A 24,431-nucleotide genomic window follows, 5' to 3' on the forward strand; every position below is an offset into this window, starting at 1 on the left:
GGTGAGCTCCTGTTGATCGGTCCCTGCTCCTGCCAACCTAGCAGTTTGAAAGCACGTCAAAGTGCAAGTAGATAAATAGGTCCAGCTCCGGCGGGAAGGGAAACGGCGTTTCCGTGCGCTGCTCTGGTTCACCAGAAGCGGCTTAGTCATGCTGGCCACATGACCCAGAAGCTGTACGCCGGCTCCCTCGGCCAATAAAGCGAGATGAACACCGCAACCCCAGAGTCGGCCACGACTGGACCTAACGGTCAGGGGTCCCTTTACCCTTACCTTTACCCAGACATGTAGAACGCTGACCTGTATTTTAATCTGGTTTTAACCATTTTTGCAAGTTTAAATTTTCTTGTTTCAAACTGAGTTGGTTTAAAAAAAAAATCAACAAAACTGTTTTTTTTTGTAAACAGCTTTGAGGTTCTTTTGTTTTTGTCTTGCAATCAAGTACAGTAGTAGTAAAAAATGAAAAATGAAATAAGTAAATATGAAAAAGGAAAAAATGAAATAAGTAAATAAAATAAAGTTTGAGAACAGTCCGGGACCAGAGCTCAGTGGCAGAAGGTTCAGCCCATGGCATCTTTAACAAAGAAAGATCAGGTACTGAGAAAGGCTTCTGCCTGAGAGCTGCTGCCAGTCAGGGTTGGATGAACCAACTACTGGTATGTGGCAGCTCCCCCATGATCCTAGGAGACTCTGGTAATCAATTCCATTCTCTTTTTAAAATTATTGCTGTTATTATGTATGATCATTATCAGTATTAGTAGCAATAAGTACCAGCAGCCTCATAACCACCCAGAAAGGATCACAACAGCATCATCAAAGGAAGCACTTCTCATAAAATAAAAACAATATTTTTAGACCCTGCACATCAAAAGCAACTAGAGCAGCTTCAAAAGCAACTAAAAACAACTCACCATAAAAACACAAAATTACCAAGCGTTAAAAAAAACCAAAAAAGCAGGGGGAAAAACAGCAACTTTTTTAAAGAAAATTAAAGAATAACCAGCGGTGCAGTCCCCAAAAACTAAAGTTAAGGGTTGAGGAACAATCCCTTGGAGGGTAGCCACTTGTGCATTGGGGAGGGGGGGATGAGGGCAGGGGAGGAAATAGGGCTTGCCAATCAGAAGGTCAGCGGTTCAAATCCCCGTGACGGGGTGAGCTCCCGTTGTTCAGTCTCAGCTCCTGCCCACCTAGCAGTTTGAAAGAACGTCAAAGTACAAGTAGATAAATAGGTACTTCTGGGTTTGCCATGTGCGTATCCTGAAGGATACATAACAAGAGGGGCACATAAGTAGAGGTACCACTGTATATCTCAAATAAAACATAAAACCATATAATAAAAACCGCATTTAAAATGTTAAAAAGAACAATTACACCTACAGCAGTCTATGCAGTCTTTGCATCTCTGGGACCCATCAACTGCATTGCTTTCCCATAAAACTAGTACAGTACTGGGACTCCATTTCCAATCATTTCCAGCCATTGTGGCCAATTTTTAGGGATCATGGGAGCTATAGCCCATCAACATCTAGAGGGCCAAAGGTTCCTTTAGCTCTGCAAATGAGGCTGTGCTAGGGATGTGTCTTAATTGTGTTTAAGAGGGTCACGTGATTGCACATACTTTCCCCTTGCTCACATATCCAATTCCCTCTGTTTGCCTAACTGGCTAGTTATCTCTGGCTACTTGTTCCATCAAGTTAACAATGGTTAACACCAGGCACAGGCAAACTCGGCCCTCCAGATGTTTTGGGACTACATTTCCCATCATCCCTGACTACCGGTCCTGTTAGCTAGGGATCATGGGAGTTGTAGTCCCAAAACATCTGGAGGGCCAAGTTTGCCTATGCCTGGTTAACACTGATCTGGGCTCCCACCCAGGTCCTGATGTCAATTAGCAGAACTGCAGTAAAGATAGGACTGATGTAACCATTAAAGGTTAAAAGAAAAAGAAAAAAGGTAAAGGACTCCTGGACACTTAAGTCCAGTCAAAGGCAGCTATGGGATGCAGTGCTCATCTTGCTTCAGGCTGAAGGAGCTGCCGTTTGTCCACAGACAGCTTTCCAGGTCATGCGGCCTGCATAACTAAACCACTTCTGGTGCAACAGGACTCTGTGATGGAAGCCAGAGTACATAGAAATGCTGTTTACCTTCCCACCACAGTGGTACCTATTTATCAACTTGCACTGATGTGCTTTCAAACTGCTAGGTTGGCAGAAGCTGGGACAGAGCAACAGGAGCTCCCCCTGTTGCGGGGATTTGAACCACTGACTTTCCAATCATCAAGCCCAAGAGGCTCAGTGGTTTAGAGCAAAGTGCCATCCACTCCCTCTAATGTAACCACTAAGCCTGGTTAAGATAAACCACCTACAGATTCATCTAAACTTACTTCCTCTTGTAAGCAACAACGCTCCGAATTATCTAGTAGTTTGTGAGCACCACGGCATGTTTTCCCTACAAAACCAGAAGACAGTGGCCACAGAGGCTGTTTTTCGCTATAATACTAGATCTTGGAGGTTACCTAATGAAAACCTAAAGACCAGGTAAATTCAGGGAAGGCAAAATAAATCGCTTCATGCAACAAGCAATTTATAGAGGAACTAGGTGTCGCAAGGTGTGACGGACATAGGTGGCTTCCAAAGGGAGTTAGACAAATCCATAGATGAGATGTCTAATCAATAGCTTTTGGCAAACAATAGCCAGGTAGAACCCCCATGTTCAGAGGCAGCATGCTGACAAATTATCAGCAGAAAGATGCCCTACAGCCTCTCAAGAGCCAGTGCCCTTTAAAGAGTCAGAGCCCAGCAATCCAGATTCAGACTAGAATACCCGTCTGCTGCAGAACTTGCCAAAACACTTGGAGGGATGAAATCTTCAGCTGGTTTTTTCTGTTTTGCTCTGGGCATTTAAAGGCAGAAGAGGAACCTCCTACTGAAAGCAACAACCTGAAGTTTGTTCTCTCTCTCTCTCTCACTCACACACACACACACACACACACACACAAACAGGGCTCTAAGCAAGATCCCAAGGCCACCTGCAGCAGCAAAGGAACACCGCCTTGTGGGGCTTGAGGATCGAAGATGGAGCAACGCTTTGGCTCAGGGTGTACAAGTAGCTTCCCCTCACCTTGCTTCAAAGTCCGCAGTCAAGCAGAAGTTGCCAAGCGAGTCTGGCTGCTCCCTTTGGCCACATTTCCCATTTTTTTCAGTGCGTCATTTGAAATTCCTCTGCTCTTACACACCCTTCCCCTCCCCTCCAGTGTACATTTACTAACAAAGCACCACTGTGCAGCGGTGGCTGCTGCTGTTTTTCACCGACTAGTTTCGATGCTCAAAATTAATCTGTGCCCTTTGCAACCTGTTTGCCAGCCAGTGGAAGGCGCCGCTCATTCAACCCTAGAGTGTCTCTGGAATGTGGCCAGGTCCCCCATCCACCTTACACCATGGATCTGTGCCAAGTGGCTCATTAACAGGAATCTTTCAGGTGGGCTGGGGCTCTTTTCAAGAGGAGGCAGCCCCCAAAGAAAGATGCTGTTCCCACCAGGGAGGAAGCCATTGTGCCCAGAAAAGCGATTTTTTTGTACTAGTTAAATGCCCTTCCTTCTGAGGGACAGGATGTATGCAAGAAGGAGAACTTGCATTACTGCTGGGAGCACACTGGTTCTCTTTAATATGATACTGCCTTACATTGTACATGGGGTTTCTCTCTGCTTCTCTGAACTAGCAAGAGACAAATGATTACAGTGGTACCTCTGGATGCAAACAGGATCCGTTCCGGAGCCCCGTTCACATCCTGAAGTGAATGTAACATGCAACTGCGCGCATGCGGGTTGCGTTTTGCCGCTTCTGCGCATGAGCGTGACGTCATTTTGAGCGTCTGCGCATGCGCGAGCGGCGAAACCTGGAAGTAACACGTTTTGTTACTTCTGGGTTGCCGTGGAGCACAATCCGAAAATGCTTAACCGAAAGCGTATTCATCCAAGGTATGACCCTTCACCCTAAGGTCCCAGCACAGGTTACAGCATTAAAGCACAGTATTATAAGGAATTTAAAATTTAAAGTGCACAAACGTTTTGCTTTTTCCAAGAGTTCTTGTTAAAAGCTGTATACCCAGTGGAATTAATCTGAGCCTTGAAAAGCATATAGAGCCGAAAGTGGAAGTGGGAAAGGGTGTCACTCTCTCAACTTCCTCCTTCAGCTCAGGACTTGATCTCCTTCCGCAGGGCGTGTAAGACAGAGCTATTCCGCCTGGCCTTCAATCTGAATTAGCCCGATCCTCTATTCCCTTTTCTCTTCTATGAAGAAACCCTTTCTGGGACCCCACATTTAAATTCTTCGCTGGTCTCCTTGCTGGCCCTAGTAGGACCAATTTGGCCAGTTAGCCCTGGTGATCATTTGATGTCTACTGCCTGGGTTCCCCCCCTGCCCAAAATGACCCCAGAATTTTTGAATTTTATTGATATTGATGCTGCATTTTACGTTGTATTTTATGCTATTTTTAATCATTGTTTTATATTTGCTGTTAGCTGCCCTGAGCCCGATTTTTAAACTGGGAAGGGTGGGGTATAAATGAAATAATAATATGCACTTCTCAAGTGTGATGGTGGAGAGGTAATGCCCCTCAAAACCAGTGCTTTAAAAAAAGAAGAAAAGGTGTCAGTATTCACCACGAAGCTGTTACAGCAAGTGTAACAGCTGGCTTTTAACATTTGGAAGAAAAAGGTGCCGGTACTGTGAAGTTAAAAAGCAATACTCACCACCAAGAGGATAGTAGGTGGGGAGTGGGTGCAAGTGAAACACCTCAAGGGCTATCACTCATGACCAAGAGGACACAGGGGAGTGGGGGACTCAAGAGATTCATGGGCACCAGAGGAAGACCCTCTTAAATACAGAACCTTGCCAATGCTCAATAGTTCCTCCGGCTTCCAATCCGTTTCCAGTCCCAAGGTTCTGGTGCTCATCTCTAAAGGAGGTGTGGGGAACCTCTGGCCTTCCAAGAGTTTGTTGAACTGCAACTTACATCAGCTCCAGCAAGCATGGTCAGTGTGGCCAGGGATGACAGGAGGACCATATGCTTCTTGCACCTGCTGTAAAATCCCACATGGTTTGGGACCTGCCCACTCCCATTACCAACCCACCTGCAAACCAAGGTCACCTGCCAATGCTGTATTCAGGATGCCCTGCAAGATGCAAGGCAGGTGGCAACTAGAAGGGGAAAGGCAAGAAGAGCATTTTCCACTTGTTAAGCTCTTCCCCCCTGCCAAGCAGACACCTGGTTTTATAGCATCTTCTAATAAAAGGCGAAAGGGCCAATGGTTTGACTCAATATAAGGGGAGAAGCACAATGGCCTCATAATACCGGGGTAGGGGGGAAACAGACTGTAGTTTGACCCATTGCATATCTACCCCTCCCCCCTCTCTTCTCCAAGGAGCTCAAAGCTAGCCTTACTGGTTTCCCCCCTCCTCATTTAATCCTCACAACAACCCTGTGAGGTAGGTGAGGCTGAGAGGTAGTGACTGGCCCAAGGTCACCCACCGAGCTTCATAGCCAAGTGGGGATTTGCACCCAGGACTCCTAGGTCCTAGTCTGACACTCCAAAGGCAGAGTTAGAGACTTATGCATAGCTGTGCTTTGACTTTTACCAGCTACCAGCAAAAGAGTTTGAGACCTCTTCAGGAGACAGTACAAGTCCCTGCTGCCACACAACTGTTTCAACAACCAGACCCATCTACATCCAGAGTTTCCTCCTCCAATCATACCTTTATCAGCCATTGAAAGGGTTGTATTGAAGTACTGCTCCTCCACAGTCCACGCAGTGTCATTTATTTTGCTGGAGACCCCACAGGAACCCACACAGCTCACCTTGATAGCTGGAAAGGAGAAGAGAAGAAGAAGAGGGGAGGAGAAAATATTAGCTTTCTTGGCAAGCCAAAATAAAGAGTATCAGTATTTATCAGCATATCAACTTAGGAAGCTGCCCAGTGCTGAGTAAGGCAATCAATTCTCTGAAGTTGAGGAACCTTGTGGCTCCCTAACTATGCTCTGTTAGAAGTCCAGATGTTGCTGGCACCGAGCCGTGACAGGGTGTTCTCGGTGTTTTAAAGCAGTGGTACAAATATACCCAAGGTTCCTCTAATACAGACCTGTCCAACTTTTCATACCAAGTGGGCCACAATAACTGCCTTGTGGGGAGGGACAGGAGTGAGGTCAACATTTGATGCCCCTCCAGCCCTTGTGCTGCCTTCCCAAAGCTGAGTAAGTGAGGCAGCAGGCTTTGGGAAGGAGGCATGAGGCTCTGGCACGGTCCTAGAGCCCTCATGCCTCCTTCCCAAAGCCCAGCATCTCAATAACCAGGCTTTGGGAAGGCAGTGTGAGGGCAGTGGGCCATCAAATGTTGCCAACGGCCACCAAAAAAGTCCCCATGGGCTTTGTGCTGGGCCACCCTACCCTAATACCATGCCTGTATGCCGTGTTAAGAGTGGGACAGAATGAAGAAGTTCTATATTGCCCAAAATGTTCTTCTTGTGTCCTGCCCCAAATGATGAACATACAGACTTGGAACTGGAAGAGATTCTCTCTCTCTCTCTCTCTCTCTCTCTCCCCCCCTCCCCTCCCTCCCTTTCTCTTTCTCACACACAAACAAACACGCACTGTACTTGCAACCCAAATATTAGAATACGGTATTTTTTCTCTATAAAGCAATCACCCAATTTATGATTTAGGTACGTCTCCTAGCAACGCCTTTCTCTCTTATGCTATTCTTGGCGGGGGTAGGCTGGGAGGGTGGAACCAAGCAGTTTTTAGCACATATCCAATAGCAATGTCCTTCACAGTGTCCTGGCAGCTTGTTGACCCAATAGAGGGTTCTGTCAGTACCACGGGGATATTTTGTCCACGTGCCCCTGCACCCTCCAAAATCTGCTGCAGATGGGTGGTAGGGCAGAACAGCATGACTGGGGACAGAGGGAATAGGCAAAAAAATGGCTTCCCACTGCAGTGCTGCTGACAGAATCCTCCGCTGGACCAGACAGCCATCTGTCAATAATGCCACCCATTGCAGACAAAGCTTAGTACGGAGTTTCAGTTAAGCAAGGTGGGTATCTAAGCCACCAATTGTGCTCCAAACTAAGTCTGCAAACCAGCTCCAAAGTCCCAATGAATTAAATCAGCTTTTAAGTTAGATGCCCACTGCTTTCAGTGAATGCCATGTCAACTAAAAAGGATAGGAAGCTGCCTAACACAGAGTGAGACCCTTGGCCCATCAGCTCAGTAGTGTATACACTGACTGGCAACAGTTCTCTCTGGGGCTTCAGAAAGAGGGCATTCCTAGCACTTCCTGGAGATGTCTGGGATTAAAACCGAGACCTACTGCATGCCAAGTTCACTGAGCTGCAGCTCTTCACCCACATAGCCAGGAAATGTATGCCAAGCTACACCCTCATTGCAAGGAAGCGAAAGCAGGAAGAAAACAACACAGAAATCAGTTATGAAGAAATTATGCTTTTTTAAAAATAAAATAAAAAATCACATCCATAATTATTGTTTGCATCTGTCTGTCTTGAGAGACAATAGAGTCTGCCTTTGGGGATGAAACCAAACCTCTGCATTAGCAGCACTAAAATGACCTCCCTGGAGTGCAAGCCTGGGCAGTGTGTGTATGGAAGTCTTGGGCGGCCCAGATGACAAGACACCCCTCTCAGCCTCACTGATGTGGTCCAAAGGAAAGCAGAGCGATACATTTGGCACCAGCTTGGCTGCAGAGTTGCCAGGAGGAGGTATACAAGGTGTGCCACCCAACCACCCAATCTTCTCCTGCAAGGCAGCAGAAGTTTAGAATCAGAGTTTTCCTTCTCCTAGTGGGGCTACCTTCCCAGGTTGGTGAGCCCCATCTGCCCCGCACTTCCCTCTACAGCAGCCTTTCTCAACCTGTGGGTCCCCAGATGTTGTTGAACTACAACTCCCATCAGCCCCAGCAAGCATGGCCAGAGCTCAGGGATGATGGGAGTTGTAGTCCAACAACATCTGGGGACCCACAGATTGAGAACCACTGCTCTACAGCATAGGTAGGCAAACTAAGGCCCTGGGGGCCGAATCCGGCCCAATTGCCTTCTAAATCTGGCCCACAGACGATCCAGGAATCAGTGTGTTTTCACATGAGTAGAATGTGTGCTTTTATTTAAAATGCATCTCTGGGTTATTTGTGAGGAATAGGAATTCGTTCATCCCCCCCCCCCCTCCGCAAAAAAATATAGTTCGGCCCCCACAAGGACTGAGGGACAGTGGACTGGCCCCCTGCTGAAAAAGTTTGCTGACCCCTGCTCTACAGCACATGCAGAAACTGCCTTCCTGACCATTGGAGCCACTCTTGGTCTTTTTGCCCACTGAATCTTCCAGAGCCTATCTTCATGTGCACAGGAAGAGCCTAACTCACCAAGGATTTCAGACCCATCGGCTGCCCTCACCTGGTTTAGCCAGCCAGTCGAAGCCATTTCCTAGGGTGTGGCTGTTGCTATAAGCTGACAGCTTCCAGGAGCCCCAGGTGAGAGATGAGTGCAGAGTGGGGACCAAAGGTGGGCAAACTGACCTAGAAGAAGCACAATTTGCTCCCCACCAGAGATACAACCCCTCCCCTAACACCAGTGTTAGAAACTGGGATAGGACTGGAAGGAGCCGTGGGGCTCATGGGACCTAGGTTGCTGCCGCCAAAACAAAATGTGTTTTTTTTCCTCTTCTTTTGCCCTGCTACCAGACCAGGCAGCCATGCAGACACCCCCCCCCCCAAATGCTGCTGGGTGAATTAAGGTGGTCTGCTGATTTCACCACGTCTTTTGCTATGGCACTACTGCACAAAAAACATGATTCACCCGGCAGCGGGGGGGGGGGGGGGAGGGGATTTGTTTATTTAACTTGCTGCTGGGCAAATCAGGGGGTCTGCAGGGTAGCAGCAATTTATTTATTCATTTATGCTGCCAGGCAAATCAGACGTTTGGTGGGGGTAGCGCGACAGCAAAAGGCGCAAGGTCTTTTGCTACCACTGTGCTCGACAGACCAGCTGATTGCAGCCAGGCAAGTGGAGGTGCCAGGCACCGAGGGTGGCGCCAGGACATTTCGATCCAGTCACAAAAGGGGATTTTTAAAAAAGAGAACTGGAACTGATTACCAGAGTCTCCTAGGACCACGTAGGGCTGCCACATACCATAGTTGGTTCATCCAGCCCTGGCTGGCAGCAGCTGCCCAGAATCTCAGACAGAAGCCTTTCTCAGTACCTGATCTTTCTTAGTTAGAGATGCAGGATAATTTCAAACACTGCCTAACAACCCATACACCTCATTATTTCTTTCTTTCTTTCTTTCTTTCTTTCTTTCTTTCTTTCTTTGTTAAATTAATTAAATTTTTATACTGCCCTTCATTCAAGGATCACAATGTTTTAAATATAAAAACACAAAAATACATAGCATAGTAACAAACAAAAACAAGAACACCACCCAATACAGTTTAAATGGCCATAGATTATTTAATTAGCCAAAGGCATGGGGAAAGAGGAATTGTTTTGTCTGGCACCTACAGATTAATAATTATAATTATTATTTATTATTATTATTTGTACCCCGCCCATCTGGTGCATCTCTCCAACAGAGATTAAGAATACATTAAAATGTCACACATTAAAAACTTCCCTGAACAGGGCTGCATTCAGATGTCTTCTAAATGTCAGGTAGTTGTTTATCTCTTTGACATCTGATGGGAGGGCGTTCCACAGGGCGGGCGCCACTACCGAGAAGGCCCTCTGCCTGGTTCCCTGTAGCTTTGCTTCTCGCAGCTACGGAACCACCAGAAGGCCCTCAGCGTCTGGGCAGAACGATGGGGGTGGAGATGCTCCTTCAGGTATACTGGGCCGAGGCTGTTTAGGGCTTTAAAGGTCAGCACCAACACTTTGAATTGTGCTCGGATATGTAAGGAAGGTGCCAGGCAAGCCTTCTGGGGAGAGCATTCCACAAATGGGGAACCACCACAGAAAAGGCCCATTGTTGTGTTGCCAGTCCTCCGGACCTCTTGTGGAAAAGGCACACAAAGAAGGGTCTCAGGGGATGATTTCAGGATCCAGGTAGGTTTCTATGTGGAGAGGGACCACATTTCAGGCTTCATAGGTCAAAACCCGCACTTTGAATTGGGCCCCAAAACTAATTGGCAGCCAGTTCAATTGGGCCAGGATTAGCATTATATGCTCAAATCATCTTGCCCTGGTGAGCAACCTAGCCACTGAATTCTGCACCAGCTGAAGTTCCCAAACCATCTTCAGAGGCAGCCCCCTGTATATTGCGTTGCAGCAATCCAGCCTAGAGGTTACCAGAGCATAGAAAAGAGAAGTTAGGCTATCCCAGCCTAGATAGGGGCACAGCTGGACCACTAGCCAAAGCTCATTGAAGGCACTTTACACCACTGAGGTCACCTGAGCCAAGAGACAACAATAGATCCAAGCTATGTACCTGCTCCTTCAGAGGGAGTGTAACCCCAATCAAGAGCAGGCAACCTCCCTTTCATCCTGTCTAGTGAACCACCCGCTATTCCAGTCTTATCTGGGCTGAGTTTCAGTTTGTTGGCTCTCATCCAGTCCATTACTGAGGCAAGACACCTGTCCAGCACATCCACTGTCTCACCTGCAGAGGTAAAGTGGAAGTAGAGCTGTGTGTCATTAGCATACTGCTGACAACATACTCTAAACCTCCGAATAACCCCACTCAGTGGTTTCATATAGATGTTAAACAGCATGAGGAATAAAATTGTACTGAAGGCTCCACGGGGCTGAAGAACACTCCCCAAGCATCACCCTCTGGAAACAACCAGACAAGTAAGACCAGAACCACCATAAAGCAGTTCCACCTACTCCTAACTCGGACAGCTGCTCCAGAAGGATACCATAGTCAATGGTACTGAAAGAAATGAAAAAGAGAGAATGTTTTGAAGTCGTGTTGTCATCCTTCTTACAAGGAGCCATGGGGTTATCCCATGGGGTTTCAACTTTTTTGAGTCCACGGCTTCCTTGACCAACTACATGATTTCTGCGGCACCCCTGTGGGGCTCAGGAACCCAGTTATGTCACCCTTTGCCAGCCAAGCTGGCAGCCTCTCACCCCTTTTCGAACACCCTCCTTTGTGGAGTGTTTCCTCAACCTCCTCTCCCCTCTCCCTGGGAGTCCTCTGGGCAGGCACTGCTGCCACCCCTGGTATCTGAGCTGCCCTCCCCACCCCAAAGAGAGGTGCCTCCTCACACTGCCCCACAGGGGCCTGGGAAGCACCTCCTGGCCATCCCCAGAAGCACTATTCACCCAGGGAGCTTGTAGCCAGGGCTGCTGCAACTAACAGCTGTGCAGGCCTTATGGAAGCAGAGACTTGAGAGGGCATCAGAGCAGGGAAGGTAAGAGTGGCAGAGGCCAGTGTTGCCCATGGCACCTCTGACCATCATTCAAGGCACCCTGGGGTGCTACAGCATACCGGTTGGAAATCACTGGGTTAACCCATTTTGCTCTCAACCACCTCCAATACTCAGCCTAACCACTACACCACACTGCCTCTCAAATGGGATTCTGGTTTTTGTTTTTTGTTTTAATTCTGCTTGTGTATTACTTTATGTATTTCTATCCTGCTGCAACTTATAAGGGGCTTCTGAGAAATCTTCCACCCAGCTGTCAACCACTATACACCTTGAGCCCATTTTCTGGGTCTTAGGATTACAGGTGTGGGTGATGAACAGTGCCCAATTTCTGCTGCTCTCCTTTAATCTGTAAGAAGAATATCAAGTCTGGTTCCAGACTTCTGCAACCCAAATAGCAAAGATTTCCTTGATTAATTTTCTCTTTTGAAGCCTATCTCTAATATACCTTTACAGGGACAGTGTGTTTTACACTGATTTACCGTATTTTTTGCTCTATAAGACTCACTTTTTCCCTCCTAAAAAGTAAGGGGAAATGTGTGTGCATCTTATGGAGCGAATGCAGGCTGCGCAGCTATCCCAGATGCCAGAACAGCAAGAGGGATTGCTGCTTTCACTGCGCAGCGATCCCTCTTGCTATTCAGGCTTCTGAGATTCAGAATATTTTTTTTCTTGTTTTCCTCCTCCAAAAACTAGGTGCGTCTTGTGGTCTGGTGCGTCTTATAGAGCGAAAAATATGGTATGTTATGCTGTATATCGGCATTCTCTGGCAATAAAAGATAGCATTTAAGTAATGGCCCATCTGCACTATGCATTTTAAGCATCATCATAGCACTTTAAACAGCTCTGGCATCCTGTAAAGAATCCTGGGAACTATAGTTTGCTAAGAATGCCGAGAGGACTCTCATTTCTCCTCACAGAGCTACAGCTCCCATACTTCCTTGGGAAGAGCAACTGGCTGTTATGAACCACACAGGTAGCTCTTTGAAGGAAATGGGGATCTCCTAGCAGCTTTTGGCACCCTTCGTGAACTACGATTCCCAGGAATCTTTGTGGGGAAAGCCAGAGTGGTGTGACACTGCTTGAAAGTGCAGTGCAGATGGTGTTCTTGTTACTATTTTGAAGTGCAGGCAAACAAACACGTTTGAGCACAACAAGGGCTATAGCTCAGTGGTAGAGGGTAGAGTGGTAGAGGTAGAAAGTTCCAGGTTCAATTCCCACTGGCATCTCTGGGTAGAGCTAGGAAAGTCTGCAACCTTAAACCCTGGAGAGCTGCTATCTGCTAGTGTAGGAAATGCTAAGCTAGAGATAGCATTGACTCAATAGGAGGCAGCTACCGATGTTCGTTCATTTCCAGCACTAAAAGGAGCATCTGGGTTGTGGGCAGCAATGCCTCTACGTCACCCACCCCTTCCAAGACGATGGAAAGCCAGCACCAGCACAAGGTGCATGAATTCACCCATTATTTTTAACCCAATGGGGTTTTATTCAGCAATCAGGCAAAAAGGAGGGGGAACAAACACCCGGGCCACCTGGAAATGTGGCAGGTGGCCCAACCTGGCTCAAGATGGTTTGCCAAATCAATCTGCTGCTGCTGCTGCTGCTCACCAGAGCGGTGGGTTGCATGCATGATCAAAACAGCAAGCCTTGAGTCCTGTAGGGTAGGCATGAGATTAGGGTTGACAGAAATGGGGGGTGGGCGGGGATGGGACACACAGCCTTTCAAAGAGAAAGGACTGCCACAGTCAACTCTACAGTTCCTTAGCAACAGACACAGAGACCCTTCGAGTTTGTGACGACGTCCCACCACCTCAAATGGCTATAAGTACAAAAGGGCATGGCTGGCTTGCAGCCCAGAACCAGACCACCTGCCCGTCTGTGTGCTAACCAGAGAGCAAACTTGCAGAGCCACAGCCATACTGTGACCCTGCTGCTCCCTGCAGATGGTATTCTGACAACACTCACATTCAGACAGTAAAGGTTACCCTCACCTGCAAGCTGGTCCTACCCCTCTGTCATCAAACACTGCTAAGGCCACATTCACACAATATGTTTAAAGCACTATGACACCACTTTAAACAGTCATGGCTTCTTTCAAATAATGGGGGTCTTCTTTCAGCATCCTTAAACTCCAGCTCCCAGATGTTTGGGGCGTAGGGAGTCATGACTGTTTAAAGTGGTATCAAACAAGGTGCGCCCCCCCATCCAAGGCAAATAAAGGAACAGGAAGAGGGGAGGAAGAGAAACTCCCTGGTAGATAGGGTGCAGTATCAGTTGGTGCCTACTAGACTGGTAGGGTGGAAAGCAAGGAGCCCAAAAGTTGTTGGTGCCAGAACCAATGATAGGAGGACCCAGAGTCAATGAGCCAACCAATCCTAGCTTTGTCCCCATCTTCCTCCCTGCTGAGTTCTACTAGGACTAACACTCTTCCACACTTCCGCTTGTTCTAGTTCTCGAAGGAACAGGTCCGAGCAGTTTTCTGTTTGCTCCACTGCTTTCCCTGGAAATCTTGCTCTTTAAGCACTGAATTGGAGCAAATATGAATCTGTGGAAAACCCAACTGATGTTTGCTCCAAATCAGCAGTAAAGATGGGGTCTTCCTTGGGGGAAAGTGGCAGGAGAAGCAGAAGTCTGGATGAGCCCTCAGGAGGAGAAGGAAGCTGGCCACCCCCTGAGCTAGTTTGTAAGTAAGAATGACAGGCAGACAAGGGGTGACTGAGGGAGGACTGAGGATGTGAGGCAGTGCCCCATTCACTTTAATGAAGCAGCCTCCAGTGCTGTAGACAGTGATGATGACATGGGTTCTACTCCACAAACATTATGCCACAACACCTGTTAGTTCATAAAAAGGTGCTGTGTGACCTTTTTTCTTTTCTTTCTTTTTTTGGCAACAACAGACTTACCACAGCAAACCCTCTGAAAGTCTCCCTCCCAGGCACTTCATTCCAAAATGAGTAATGCACTTCATACCAGCCTGCAACACAAAGCAGTGGAGCAGGCTGCTCTGGATTGTGTGCAATGGCTACAGGGAACTGTGTGGTGCCTCTGGGGCAAAGCCAGTGCAGCAGACACTCCATCCCTCCCCAAGCAAGAGGACAATGTTAGAGGGATGGAAAATGCTGATTGAAGGTCTAGTTTGCAGCTGTCTTTGGAAAGCAGGCACAGGGGGGATCACAGAGAGCCAGAGCTCATTGTGCAAACAGGGAGCAGACCAACTTTATACCAATTCTATGCCAGATAAGAGAACCGATCAAGCGTTTGATGTGCCACTCAGGTCTGATCCCCAATCTGTTCTGGGGCTGTCCCCAAAGGCTTTTTCAAAAAGTCCTCTCAAGAGTGCTAGTTCCAGGAGTTGTATCCAATAGTCATTCCTAATGGGCATGGCTAACTTTGGTCCATTGGTTTCAGTGGGTCTACTCTGAGTAGAATGAAGATTGGGTACCATCCCAAAAGACACCCTGCATAACAGGCAGTATATGTCCTGGGGTAAAATCCTAAAAAAGGCTCAGCATTGTAAAAAAAAAAAAAAAAAAGCTCAACAGCTTCAATCCTAAAAAAACAGCTCAACAGCTTTGGGGTTAAATCCTAGAAAAAGCTCAACAACTTTAGGGTAAAATTGTAAAAAAAAAGCTCAACTTTGGTCGGCCCTCACACATGTTCACTTCATCAAATCTGGCCCTCTTTGAAAAAGCTTGGGCATGTAGTGTATAAGTTATCACCCTATATAAGTTAAGTTTATATCATGCAACATTTGTGATTGTAAGTTGTTTGAAAACAATTTTTAATATTGTGTTTTAATGTTATAACCCGCCCTGGGACTTTAGGGTGAAGGGCAGGTAACAAATTGTTTTTATTGTTAATCTAAACACAGTTCCAATACAGATAAAGACTGGGGAAAACATCTACTTAAAAGGCTCACTGGAAGAGGAAGGTCTTCACCAGATACTTAACAGAATGGAACTCTAAATCATCACAACTACCAAGGTTGCTGAGAATCACAAGTACTGGCTGTTGCACTCAGGTCCTGTCTGTGGGCTTCCCATAATAAGCATCAGATTGGCCACTGTGAGAACAGGCTGCTGGACTAGATGGGCACTGGTTTGATCTAGCAGGGTCTCTACTTAGGTTCTTAACAACAATTGGTTATAAATAAGATGCAAGGGTCCAGGACAGTGGCATGCGTCAGTTTATATGAATGAAATAAATTTTAAGCTACAGTCAAACGAGAGTAGATAAAAACATGAGAAATGGCAGCTTAACAATGAGGACCCATAAAACACTCTTAAAACACACACAGCAATTTATTGTGGCACCAGCTTTGGTAGACTGGAGCTGATTAATTTAATGCACTCTTAGTTCCCTAAAAACTTGCCACTTCTTTGACAGAATAAATTGTCTAGTCCTGCAACGCCTCAATATTAAGTTGCTATTCCTCAATTTTAATCAACTCATTTCTCTTTGGATGACCAGCATTCACAAGACACGGGAGGGGTTTTGTGAGATTGCAATGAGCAGCCAGAAGCTTACGATTCCACACTCACCCACTTCAAATCTCAGCAAAATAACAAACTGAAGCTGAGCACAAGGGACAGGGCACAATCGCAGAACAGATCTGCTGACCAGCTTCGATATTTGGCTTCTCTTTCTCTGCCTAAGCTCCCCCCACCTTTCAGAATCCACTGAGCAAATGGGAGAGAGATTATCTTCAAACAGCAGGACCAACACTGCAAGACACCACGGCTCCACTGACACCATTGTGCAGCTTTAACAACAAAACATTAATCCAACATGACATTAGAAGTCACAAAGGTCTAAAAGCATTGGTTCCCGAAAGGGGTGGTACTGCCCCATGGGGGACAGTAGGATTACCTTGTGGGGTGGGGAGCTAAAAGGCAAGGGGGGCAGCAAGAGGGCACGGGAGGTATAAGTGACTATCAGGCTTTGAAAAGCTGGTATGACTGAGTCAAGTTCATCAGTTTTGTTGAGTTAATTAAACTGAATAGTTTTAATTGAATTTTGAATAAATCTATGATTATTGGTTACTGTTTAGTACCGTATTTTTTGCTCCATAAGACGCACCTGAACGTAAGACACACCTAGTTTTTAGAGGGAGAATGCAGGAAAAAAAATATTCTTTAAAGGGAGCGCTGAGCAGAGCCTGTCTGCACCCCAGGCTCTGCTCAGCACTCCCTTTCACGAGCCGCAAGGAGCATGTGTGTGGTGCTTGCAGGCTTCTCCCTCCTCGGGGAAAAGCCCCCAAGAGCCACACACACGCTCCGCGTGGCTCTTTAAAGAGAGCACGGCTCTTGTGGGCTTTTCTGGGAGGTGGGGGAAGAGACTGAGGGGTGGCCCTCAGCCAGCAACAGCCACACGAAGCCTCTTCAGGGCAGCGGGATGAAGGCTCCCCATGCCCTGAAGAGGCTTCACGCAGCTAAGCCAAAAGCTAGAACAGCAAGAGGGAGCGCTGCGCAGTGATCCCTCTTGTTGTTCTGGCTTCTGGGATAGCCACACAGCCTGCATTCACTCCATAAGACGAACACACATTTCCCCTTACTTTTTAGGAGGGAAAAAGTGTGTCACATAGAGCGAAAAATACGGTATTTTCTTGTGTTGCTATCTTCTTTAGTGGGTCATGCAAGCTGCTATTCTGAACAATGCTTTTTATTGGGCAGAGGACACTGGGGATGAGTTTGTGGAACCAAAGAAGGGGTGGCCCAAAAATGTTTGGGAACCACTGCTCTAAAGAGACACCCCACCACCACCACACACACCCATCCACTCCTATTATCAGTTCATAGCACCAGGACAGATCAAGCTCCCCAGCCACCCTTGATTATTTTGCAAGTCTGAAGGAAACTGTTTTGTACACACTCATAGGCCTGTTCATGTAGCTAGGATGGAGTGCAGTTTCTTATCCTGCCCCAATTGTGATGACTGGTGATTTGGAGAATCTTTCCAAGTCTTTTTTTCAGTGCCTGAGGGCGGGTGGGGTCAGAGACCAAAATGGGTTGAGCAAGGGATGTAAATTTCACCTTTGTACAGTCGGCTACTTTCTATGCAAATGCATGCACACACACCTCTTTATTCTCCACCCAGGCAAGCAAGAACAGCATTCAAGGACACATTCCAGACAGGCAAAAGAGCTCTCAGGTTGCAAAGCCAGGTTGGTGAGGTGTGAGTTCCAAGGACCAAACAGAGAGGCCTTGAGGGCTGCATTTTGCCCTTGGGCCTGAGGTTCCCCACCCACAATCTAGGTTTACTTCTACACTGGGCACTCAACACAGAATTGCCAGGCTCCCTTTTTTCTGCAAGACATCACGAGCAAATCATCTCCCTCATATTCACCTGTTCAGTGATTTAAATGTATAGTGCAGATGGGGGTGGGGAATCATTAGTTGGGTACCATTGTTAGCAGTGGTATTTTTGTTTTTGTTTTAAGAAAAAAAAGGTGCTGGTACCATGAAGTTGTTACAGTAAGTGTGGCACTTTTAACATGGGGGGGGGGACTGCATACCCTCGAGAACCCCCAGAAAAAAAGGACTGGTTGTTAGGACCAGAGAATGCTGGTACACAACATAACACAAGTCAAACTGAAAATATAGGTGTCACTGAACGTGAATTAGCAATAGCTGTTGGCTTGTCCAGTAAAATTAATGAGGGGAAGGCTGTTATTTGAATTAAAGAAATATGGAACTAGAGTAGCTATTCCACTCACAGCTTAAAGGAGAGCAGCAATAATTGGGACACTGTTCAACGTCCACACCTGTAAGCACCTTTGGAAACTTGGGTGCAGCTGAGTCACTCTTCTGCCACAGGTTCCAAGGTCCAATTCGCACATCATGCATGTTCATGAGTCACCAATGGTAAACATGAGTGGAGTCATCACAAATTCCTCCCCCACCGTCAGAATGTTTAAGTGTTGCTGCCCCATCAGCTTAGCACCGTGTTCAGATGATGCACAAGCAAGAGGACCCATACAATCAGAAACAGAGCATGTGGTACAACCCTACTTTAGAATGCAGGTGGAGCAAGTCACATGTTTGAGTGCTGCCCCCCCCCCCATTTAAATGCAGCTTTCAACAAGTTTCTACATCCTGGGACATCACACTAATTCTCCACCGACTACCCAAATGTCCTAGCCATTGATTTCTTTTGGGGTTGGGCACAGAGAACCACAAACCTTTCTGCAGCAAAAGTCTTAGAATCATAGAATTGTAGAGTTGGAAGGGTCCCTGAGGAATATTTAGTCCAACCCCCTGCAGTGCAGGAATCTCAGCTAAAGCATCCATGACAGATGGCCATCCAACCCCTGCTTAAAAACCTCCAAGGAAGGAGAGTCCACAACCTCCCAAGGGAGACCCTCCACTGCCTAACAGCTCTTACTGTCAGAAAGCTTTTCCTGGTGTTTAGTTGGAATCTCTTTTCTTGTAACTTGAAGCAATTGGTTTGAGTCCTACCTGCCAGAGCATGAGAAAACAAGCTTGCTCCATCTTCCATGTGAAAGCCCTTGGGACATTGGAAAAAAGCTATCATAATTCCTCTGTCTCCCCCTTTTCCAGGCAAAACATACGCAGCTCCTTCAACTTTTCCTCATAAGGCTTGGTTTCCAGATTTTTTATCATCTCGCGCACTTTCCAGTTTGCCAACAACCTTCCTAAACTGCAGCTCAGTGACAAATCATCTGCTTTGCATGGAGAAAATCCCAGGTTCAATATAATAATAATAATAATATAATAATAATTTATTATTTGTACCCCACCCATCTGGCTGGGCTTCCCCAGCCACTCTGGGTGGCTTCCAACAAAGATTAAAAATACATTAAAATGTCACACATTAAAAACTTCCCTGAACAGGGCTGCCTTCAGATGTCTTCTAAATGTCAGGTAGTTCTTTATCTCTTTGACATCTGATGGGAGGGCGTTCCACAGGGTGGGTGCCACTACATAGAAGGCCCTCTGCCTGGTTCCCTGTAGCTTTGCTTCTTGCAATGAGGGAACCGCCAGAAGGCCCTCGGCGCCGGACCTCATTGTCCGGGCAGAACGATGGGGGTAGAGACGCTCCTTCAGATATACTGGGCCGAGGCCGTTTAGGTCAACACCAACACTTTGAATTGTGCTTGGAAACGTACTGGGAGCCAGTGTAGGTCTTTCAAGACCAGTGTTATGTGGTCTCGGCGGCCGCCCCCAGTCACCAGTCTAGCTGCTGCATTCTGGATTAGTTGCAGTTTCTGGGTCATCTTGAAAGGTAGCCCCACACAGAGCACATTGAAGTAGTCCAAGCAGGAGATAACTAGAACATACACCACTCTGGCGAGACAGTCTGTGGGCAGGTAGGGTCTCAGCCGATGTACCAGATGGAGCTGATAAACAGCTGCCCTGGACACAGAATTGACCTGCACCTCCATGGACAACTGCGAGTCCAAAATGACTCCCAGGCTGCGTACCTGGTCTTTCAGGGGCACAGTTATCCCATTCAGGACCAGGGAGTCCTCCACACCAGCCCGCCCCCTGTCGCCCAAGAACAGTACTTATGTCTTGTCAGGATTCAACATCAATCCATTAGCCGCCATCCATCCTCCAACCACCTCCAGGCACTCGCACAGGACTTTCACTGGTTCTGATTTGAAAGAGAGGTAGAGCTGGGTATCATCTGCGTACTGATGGACACCCAGTCCAAACACCCCAGCGGCTTCATGTAGATGTTAAAAAGCATGGGGGAGAGGACAGAACCCTGAGGCAACCCACAAGTGAGAGCCCAGGGGTCTAAACACTCATCCCCCCCCCCACTGGCATCCCTGGCATCTCCAGATAGGGCGGGGAGAAACCTCTTGTCTGAAATCCTGGAAAGCTGATGCCAGTCAGTATAGAGGGACCTAGAGGGGCCAGTCGTCTGACTTGACATAAGGCCTTTGTTCCAGCTCAAGGGAACAAAGAGATGAGGTATTAAAATTTCTTGCTAGCTTTTAAAGGTAAAGGTAAAGGGATCCCTGACCATTAGGTCCAGTCATGACCGACTCTGGGTTTGCAGTGCTTATCTTGCTTTATTGGCTGAGGGAGCCGGCGTACAACTTCCGGGTCATGTGGCCAGCATGACTAAGCCGCTTCTGGCGAACCAGAGCAGCGCACGGAAACACTGTTTACCTTCCTGCCAGAGTGGTACCTATTTATCTACTTGCACTGGTGTGCTTTCAAACTGCTAGGTTGGCAGGAGCAGGGCTCGAGCAACTGGAGCTCACCCCATCGCGGGGATTCGAACCACCGACCTTCTGATCGGCAAGCCCTGGGCTCTGATGTTTAACCCACAGCGCCACCCGTGTCCCTTTGCTAGCTCTTACTCCAGAATAATTGCCACAGGCAGCGTTAAAAAGCTATTTCTAAAAGCAATTCCAGCATTCCCACCCCCAAAAAAGTTGGCAGTTGTTTGGGTGTTCTTTCCAAAACACCTTCATATATACACACACACCACTGCCAAGGCAACTTGGCACACCTCACCCTAGCCAACCAGACACTGCCTTAGGTGCTGCGAGAAGAGGAGTGAACCATGCTGGGTTGGGACGGGGTTCAGCCCCCCCCCCCATGCATGACCTCAGGCCAAGGCTGCCATCTCTGTCTATGCTACAAGGCAGGGCAGAAATGCAAACTGAATGCAAAAATCTGAAGCCAGGGTATGAGGTGAGGGCTTCTCCTGCCTGCTTTGGCGATTTCTCACCAAGCCTACCCAAGAGAATTTCTCTCACCACCACACCACCCAAAGTGTTAATATTCACAGCTCTGATCCTAGAGAGAGAAACAGAACATAGCATGCTGAAAGAGGCAAGCCAACCCGCTTCCTTGTTTTTGCAGCCCCCAGCCAGAGAAAAGACCAAGATGTTCCAGGAGCTGCTGAGTCAACAGTCCCTTCCCAACTTCAAGGCATCTGCATTTGTCCAAGGCCATCCCTGTGTAGGAGAGGAGGGTGGTCCTGGCTCCCTGGCTCAGTTGGCAGCCTGCTTTATAAAGGTTCCTTGGTTCCCGTTAGCCAGTTGAGAACTCAGAAGCCCATTCATATTGCTCCAAATCAAGAGCATGGGGAACTTTTTTCGGTCTGTGGCAACATGTTCTTCTAGGAAACCTTTCAGCAGCCATATGCCAATTGTGGGTGGGCCAGATGCAAAGCCAGGCAGAACAACTCATGTAGATTTGTGGTACGGAAACACCCCAAGGGTATTTACCTATTTATTAGCCAGTGGTATGGTGGTTACAGGCCCCTGCTGGGAACTGGGAGACCAGGGTTCAAATCACCAGTCAGCTATACTGAAGATCACTGGGTAACCTCTTGTGAGTGACTGTCTTTCAGCCTAACCAGGGTTGTGATGAAGCATGTATGCCACTTTGAGCTCATTGGAAGAAAAGTGGGATATAAATGCAATATATGTGTATCTTTGTAAAATTTTACCCTGTTCATGCAGATGCATCACTTAGGGTAGCTTGTAACAGTTAAACTCACAGCATCGTTATAAAAGCAAACACATATATATACACACACGTATTTTTTAAAACCATACAATACAGAACATGAGTAGGCAAAACTGATTACAAACAAAACTCTAAGATAAAAAGATGGTGATATGCCCGGCTGGGCAAAATCTACTACTAATTCTGACTTCACTAGCCTTTGGAAGGCAGTTAAAGAGGAAGCCATCCAAACTCAAAAGGGAAATAAATTCTACCTTGAGTGTGACTACTGAGAAAGGCTTATCTGTCAGTACAGCCGGCCATATCAAGGGCCCCTCCACTCTATCTGACTCCCAGCTCCCAAGCAGCATGGTTAATGGTGCCTACAAAGGAGGGATGTTAAGAAGTGGAGTAAGGCATCAGTATTGAGACCTGTGCTTTCCAACATATATGTAATGGTCTTGGTGTTGAGCTCCAAAAGGATCTCTCCAGACTGGGTGAATGGGCATTAAGAGGCAAATGCAATGCAATGTAAGGAAGCCAAAAAGACAATTTCCATGTAAGGGATCGTTAGGATTGAAAAGGAAACTGCTAATATTGTAACACCATTATACAAATCTATGGTGCAACCACACTTTGAATCCTGTGTACAGCAGTGGTCACTGAATCTCAAGGAGGACATTGTAAGGCTGGAAAAAAGATTCAGAAAAGGGCAGCCAAGATAATCACTGGGTGAGAGGAACTCCCAATCGAGGAACAGTTGGGGCTTTTTTAGTCTGTATAAAAAGGTAGTAAGGAGACAAGGCAGAGGTATATAAACTGGACAGAGTTACATTTCCCCCCCACCTTTTTCATTGTATTAGAACCTGCACTAATCCAATGAAGTTGAATATTGGAAGATCCAGGGCAAACAAAAGGAAATACTTCACACAACACAGAATTATAAACTGGAAATTTGCTGCCACAGAATGTAGGTGATTGCCATCAACTTAAGATGGCTTTAGCAAAGGATTGGGGGTGGGGGTGGGGTTACACAAACCCATGGAGGAGGATAATGGATACTATTCCTGATGGCTGTGGACCAATTCCAGTACTGGAGGCAGTATACCATATTTGCTCAAATGTAATGCACACCTTTTTTGGCCAAATTATGTCATGAAAATTAGGGTGTGCATTAGATTTGAGGACGTGTCTACATTCGCCAGCAAATACTTTTTTGGTTTCAAGGTGTGCATTAGATTCGATGGTGCATTAGATTTGTGTAAATACGGTAAAAAGGTACAGGTAAAGGACCCCTGACAGTTAAGTCCAGTCGCGAACGACTCTGGGGTTGCAGCGCTCATCTTGCTTTACAGACCGAGGGAGCCGACGTTTGTCCGCAGACAGTTTTTCCAGGTCATGTGGCCAGCATGACTAAGCCGCTTCTGGCACAGCGGAACACTGACACCACAGCAGCGCATGGAAATGCCATTTACCTTCCCGCCAGAGCGGTACCTATTTATGTACTTGCACTTTGACATGCTTTCAAACTGCTAGGTTGGCAGGAGCAGGGACCGAGCAACGGGAGCTCACCCCGTCACAGGGATTCAAACTGCTGACCTTCTGATCAGCAAGCCCAAGAGGCTCAGTGGTTTAGACCACAGCGCCACCTGCGTTCCCCTGGTAAATACGGTATACGCCTCTAAATGCCAGTTGCAGGGAATCACAAGCTGCTGTTTCCCTCAGGTCTGGCTTGCAGGCTTCCCATTGGGGCATCTGGTTGGCCATTGTGAGAACAGGTGGCTGAACTAAATGGGCCTTTGACCTGATCCATCAGGGCTATTTTTATGTTCTTAACCCAAGATACAGACAGTGATGGCTTCACCACCAGCTAAATATATACTTTCACCCTCCTCCTTTCAGAAAAGCATAAGGCATCTCCACAGCCCCCAAGAGTGGCTGGGTCAACCCAGTCAGTTGGGCGGGGTATGATGGTGATGTCCTGGGGTGCATCATAGGGCCAAACAGAAAGGTTTGGAAATGCCACAATTGGCCCCTGGAACTGAGGCTCCCCTACCTTGATCACACCTGATGAAGATTTCTGGAAAACTCAAGGTATTCCCCCAGCCATGTGGCTTTTTGGTTTGTTTCATACAATTATATGCCACTTGGTTGTAAAAATAAATAAATAATAAATATCTCAAATCAATTTACAAAAAGAATATAAACTATAAAATCATCAGCAAAATTACCAATCAAATCTTAATATTCTTGTGCACCTGATGAGCCACAGATTTTCCACCTGTTTATAGGGACAGAGGAAAACTCAAGAAGATATGGTGGTTTTGGTTTTTTGCTATATATATATATAGTAGCACGGTTTTATCTGTTAACTACAGAGAATTGCCTTCAAGTCACCTTATGTCCAAGAAGTGGATAACTTTAAAAACAACAAAATAGTTCACTTTTCACAAGGTCAAAGTGGGTTATTAGCTCCCCATTCCAGATTCCCACAAAAGTTCAAAACAAAGCACGCTCTCCACTATAACCTGTGGAGAGACTTATTGGACTGAATTCTTTAAGAAATGAATATACCGT

General features: G+C 46.9%; 1 protein-coding gene across 2 annotated transcripts in view; it reads right to left on the bottom strand.

Moving 5' to 3' along the window:
* ARRDC1 (arrestin domain containing 1) overlaps positions 1-24,431 on the bottom strand; it is a 55,627-nt gene that overhangs the window by 24,143 nt on the left and 7,053 nt on the right. For both annotated transcript variants that reach the window (XM_080990958.1, XM_080990957.1), the window contains exon 2: positions 5,751-5,861. In XM_080990958.1, the coding sequence (XP_080847084.1) occupies positions 5,751-5,861 (111 nt within the window). The remainder of the gene's footprint in view (positions 1-5,750; positions 5,862-24,431) is intronic.

The sequence above is a fragment of the Podarcis pityusensis genome, assembly GCF_964106645.2.
Source record: "Podarcis pityusensis genome assembly, chromosome: Z".
Lineage (NCBI taxonomy): Eukaryota > Metazoa > Chordata > Lepidosauria > Squamata > Lacertidae > Podarcis > Podarcis pityusensis.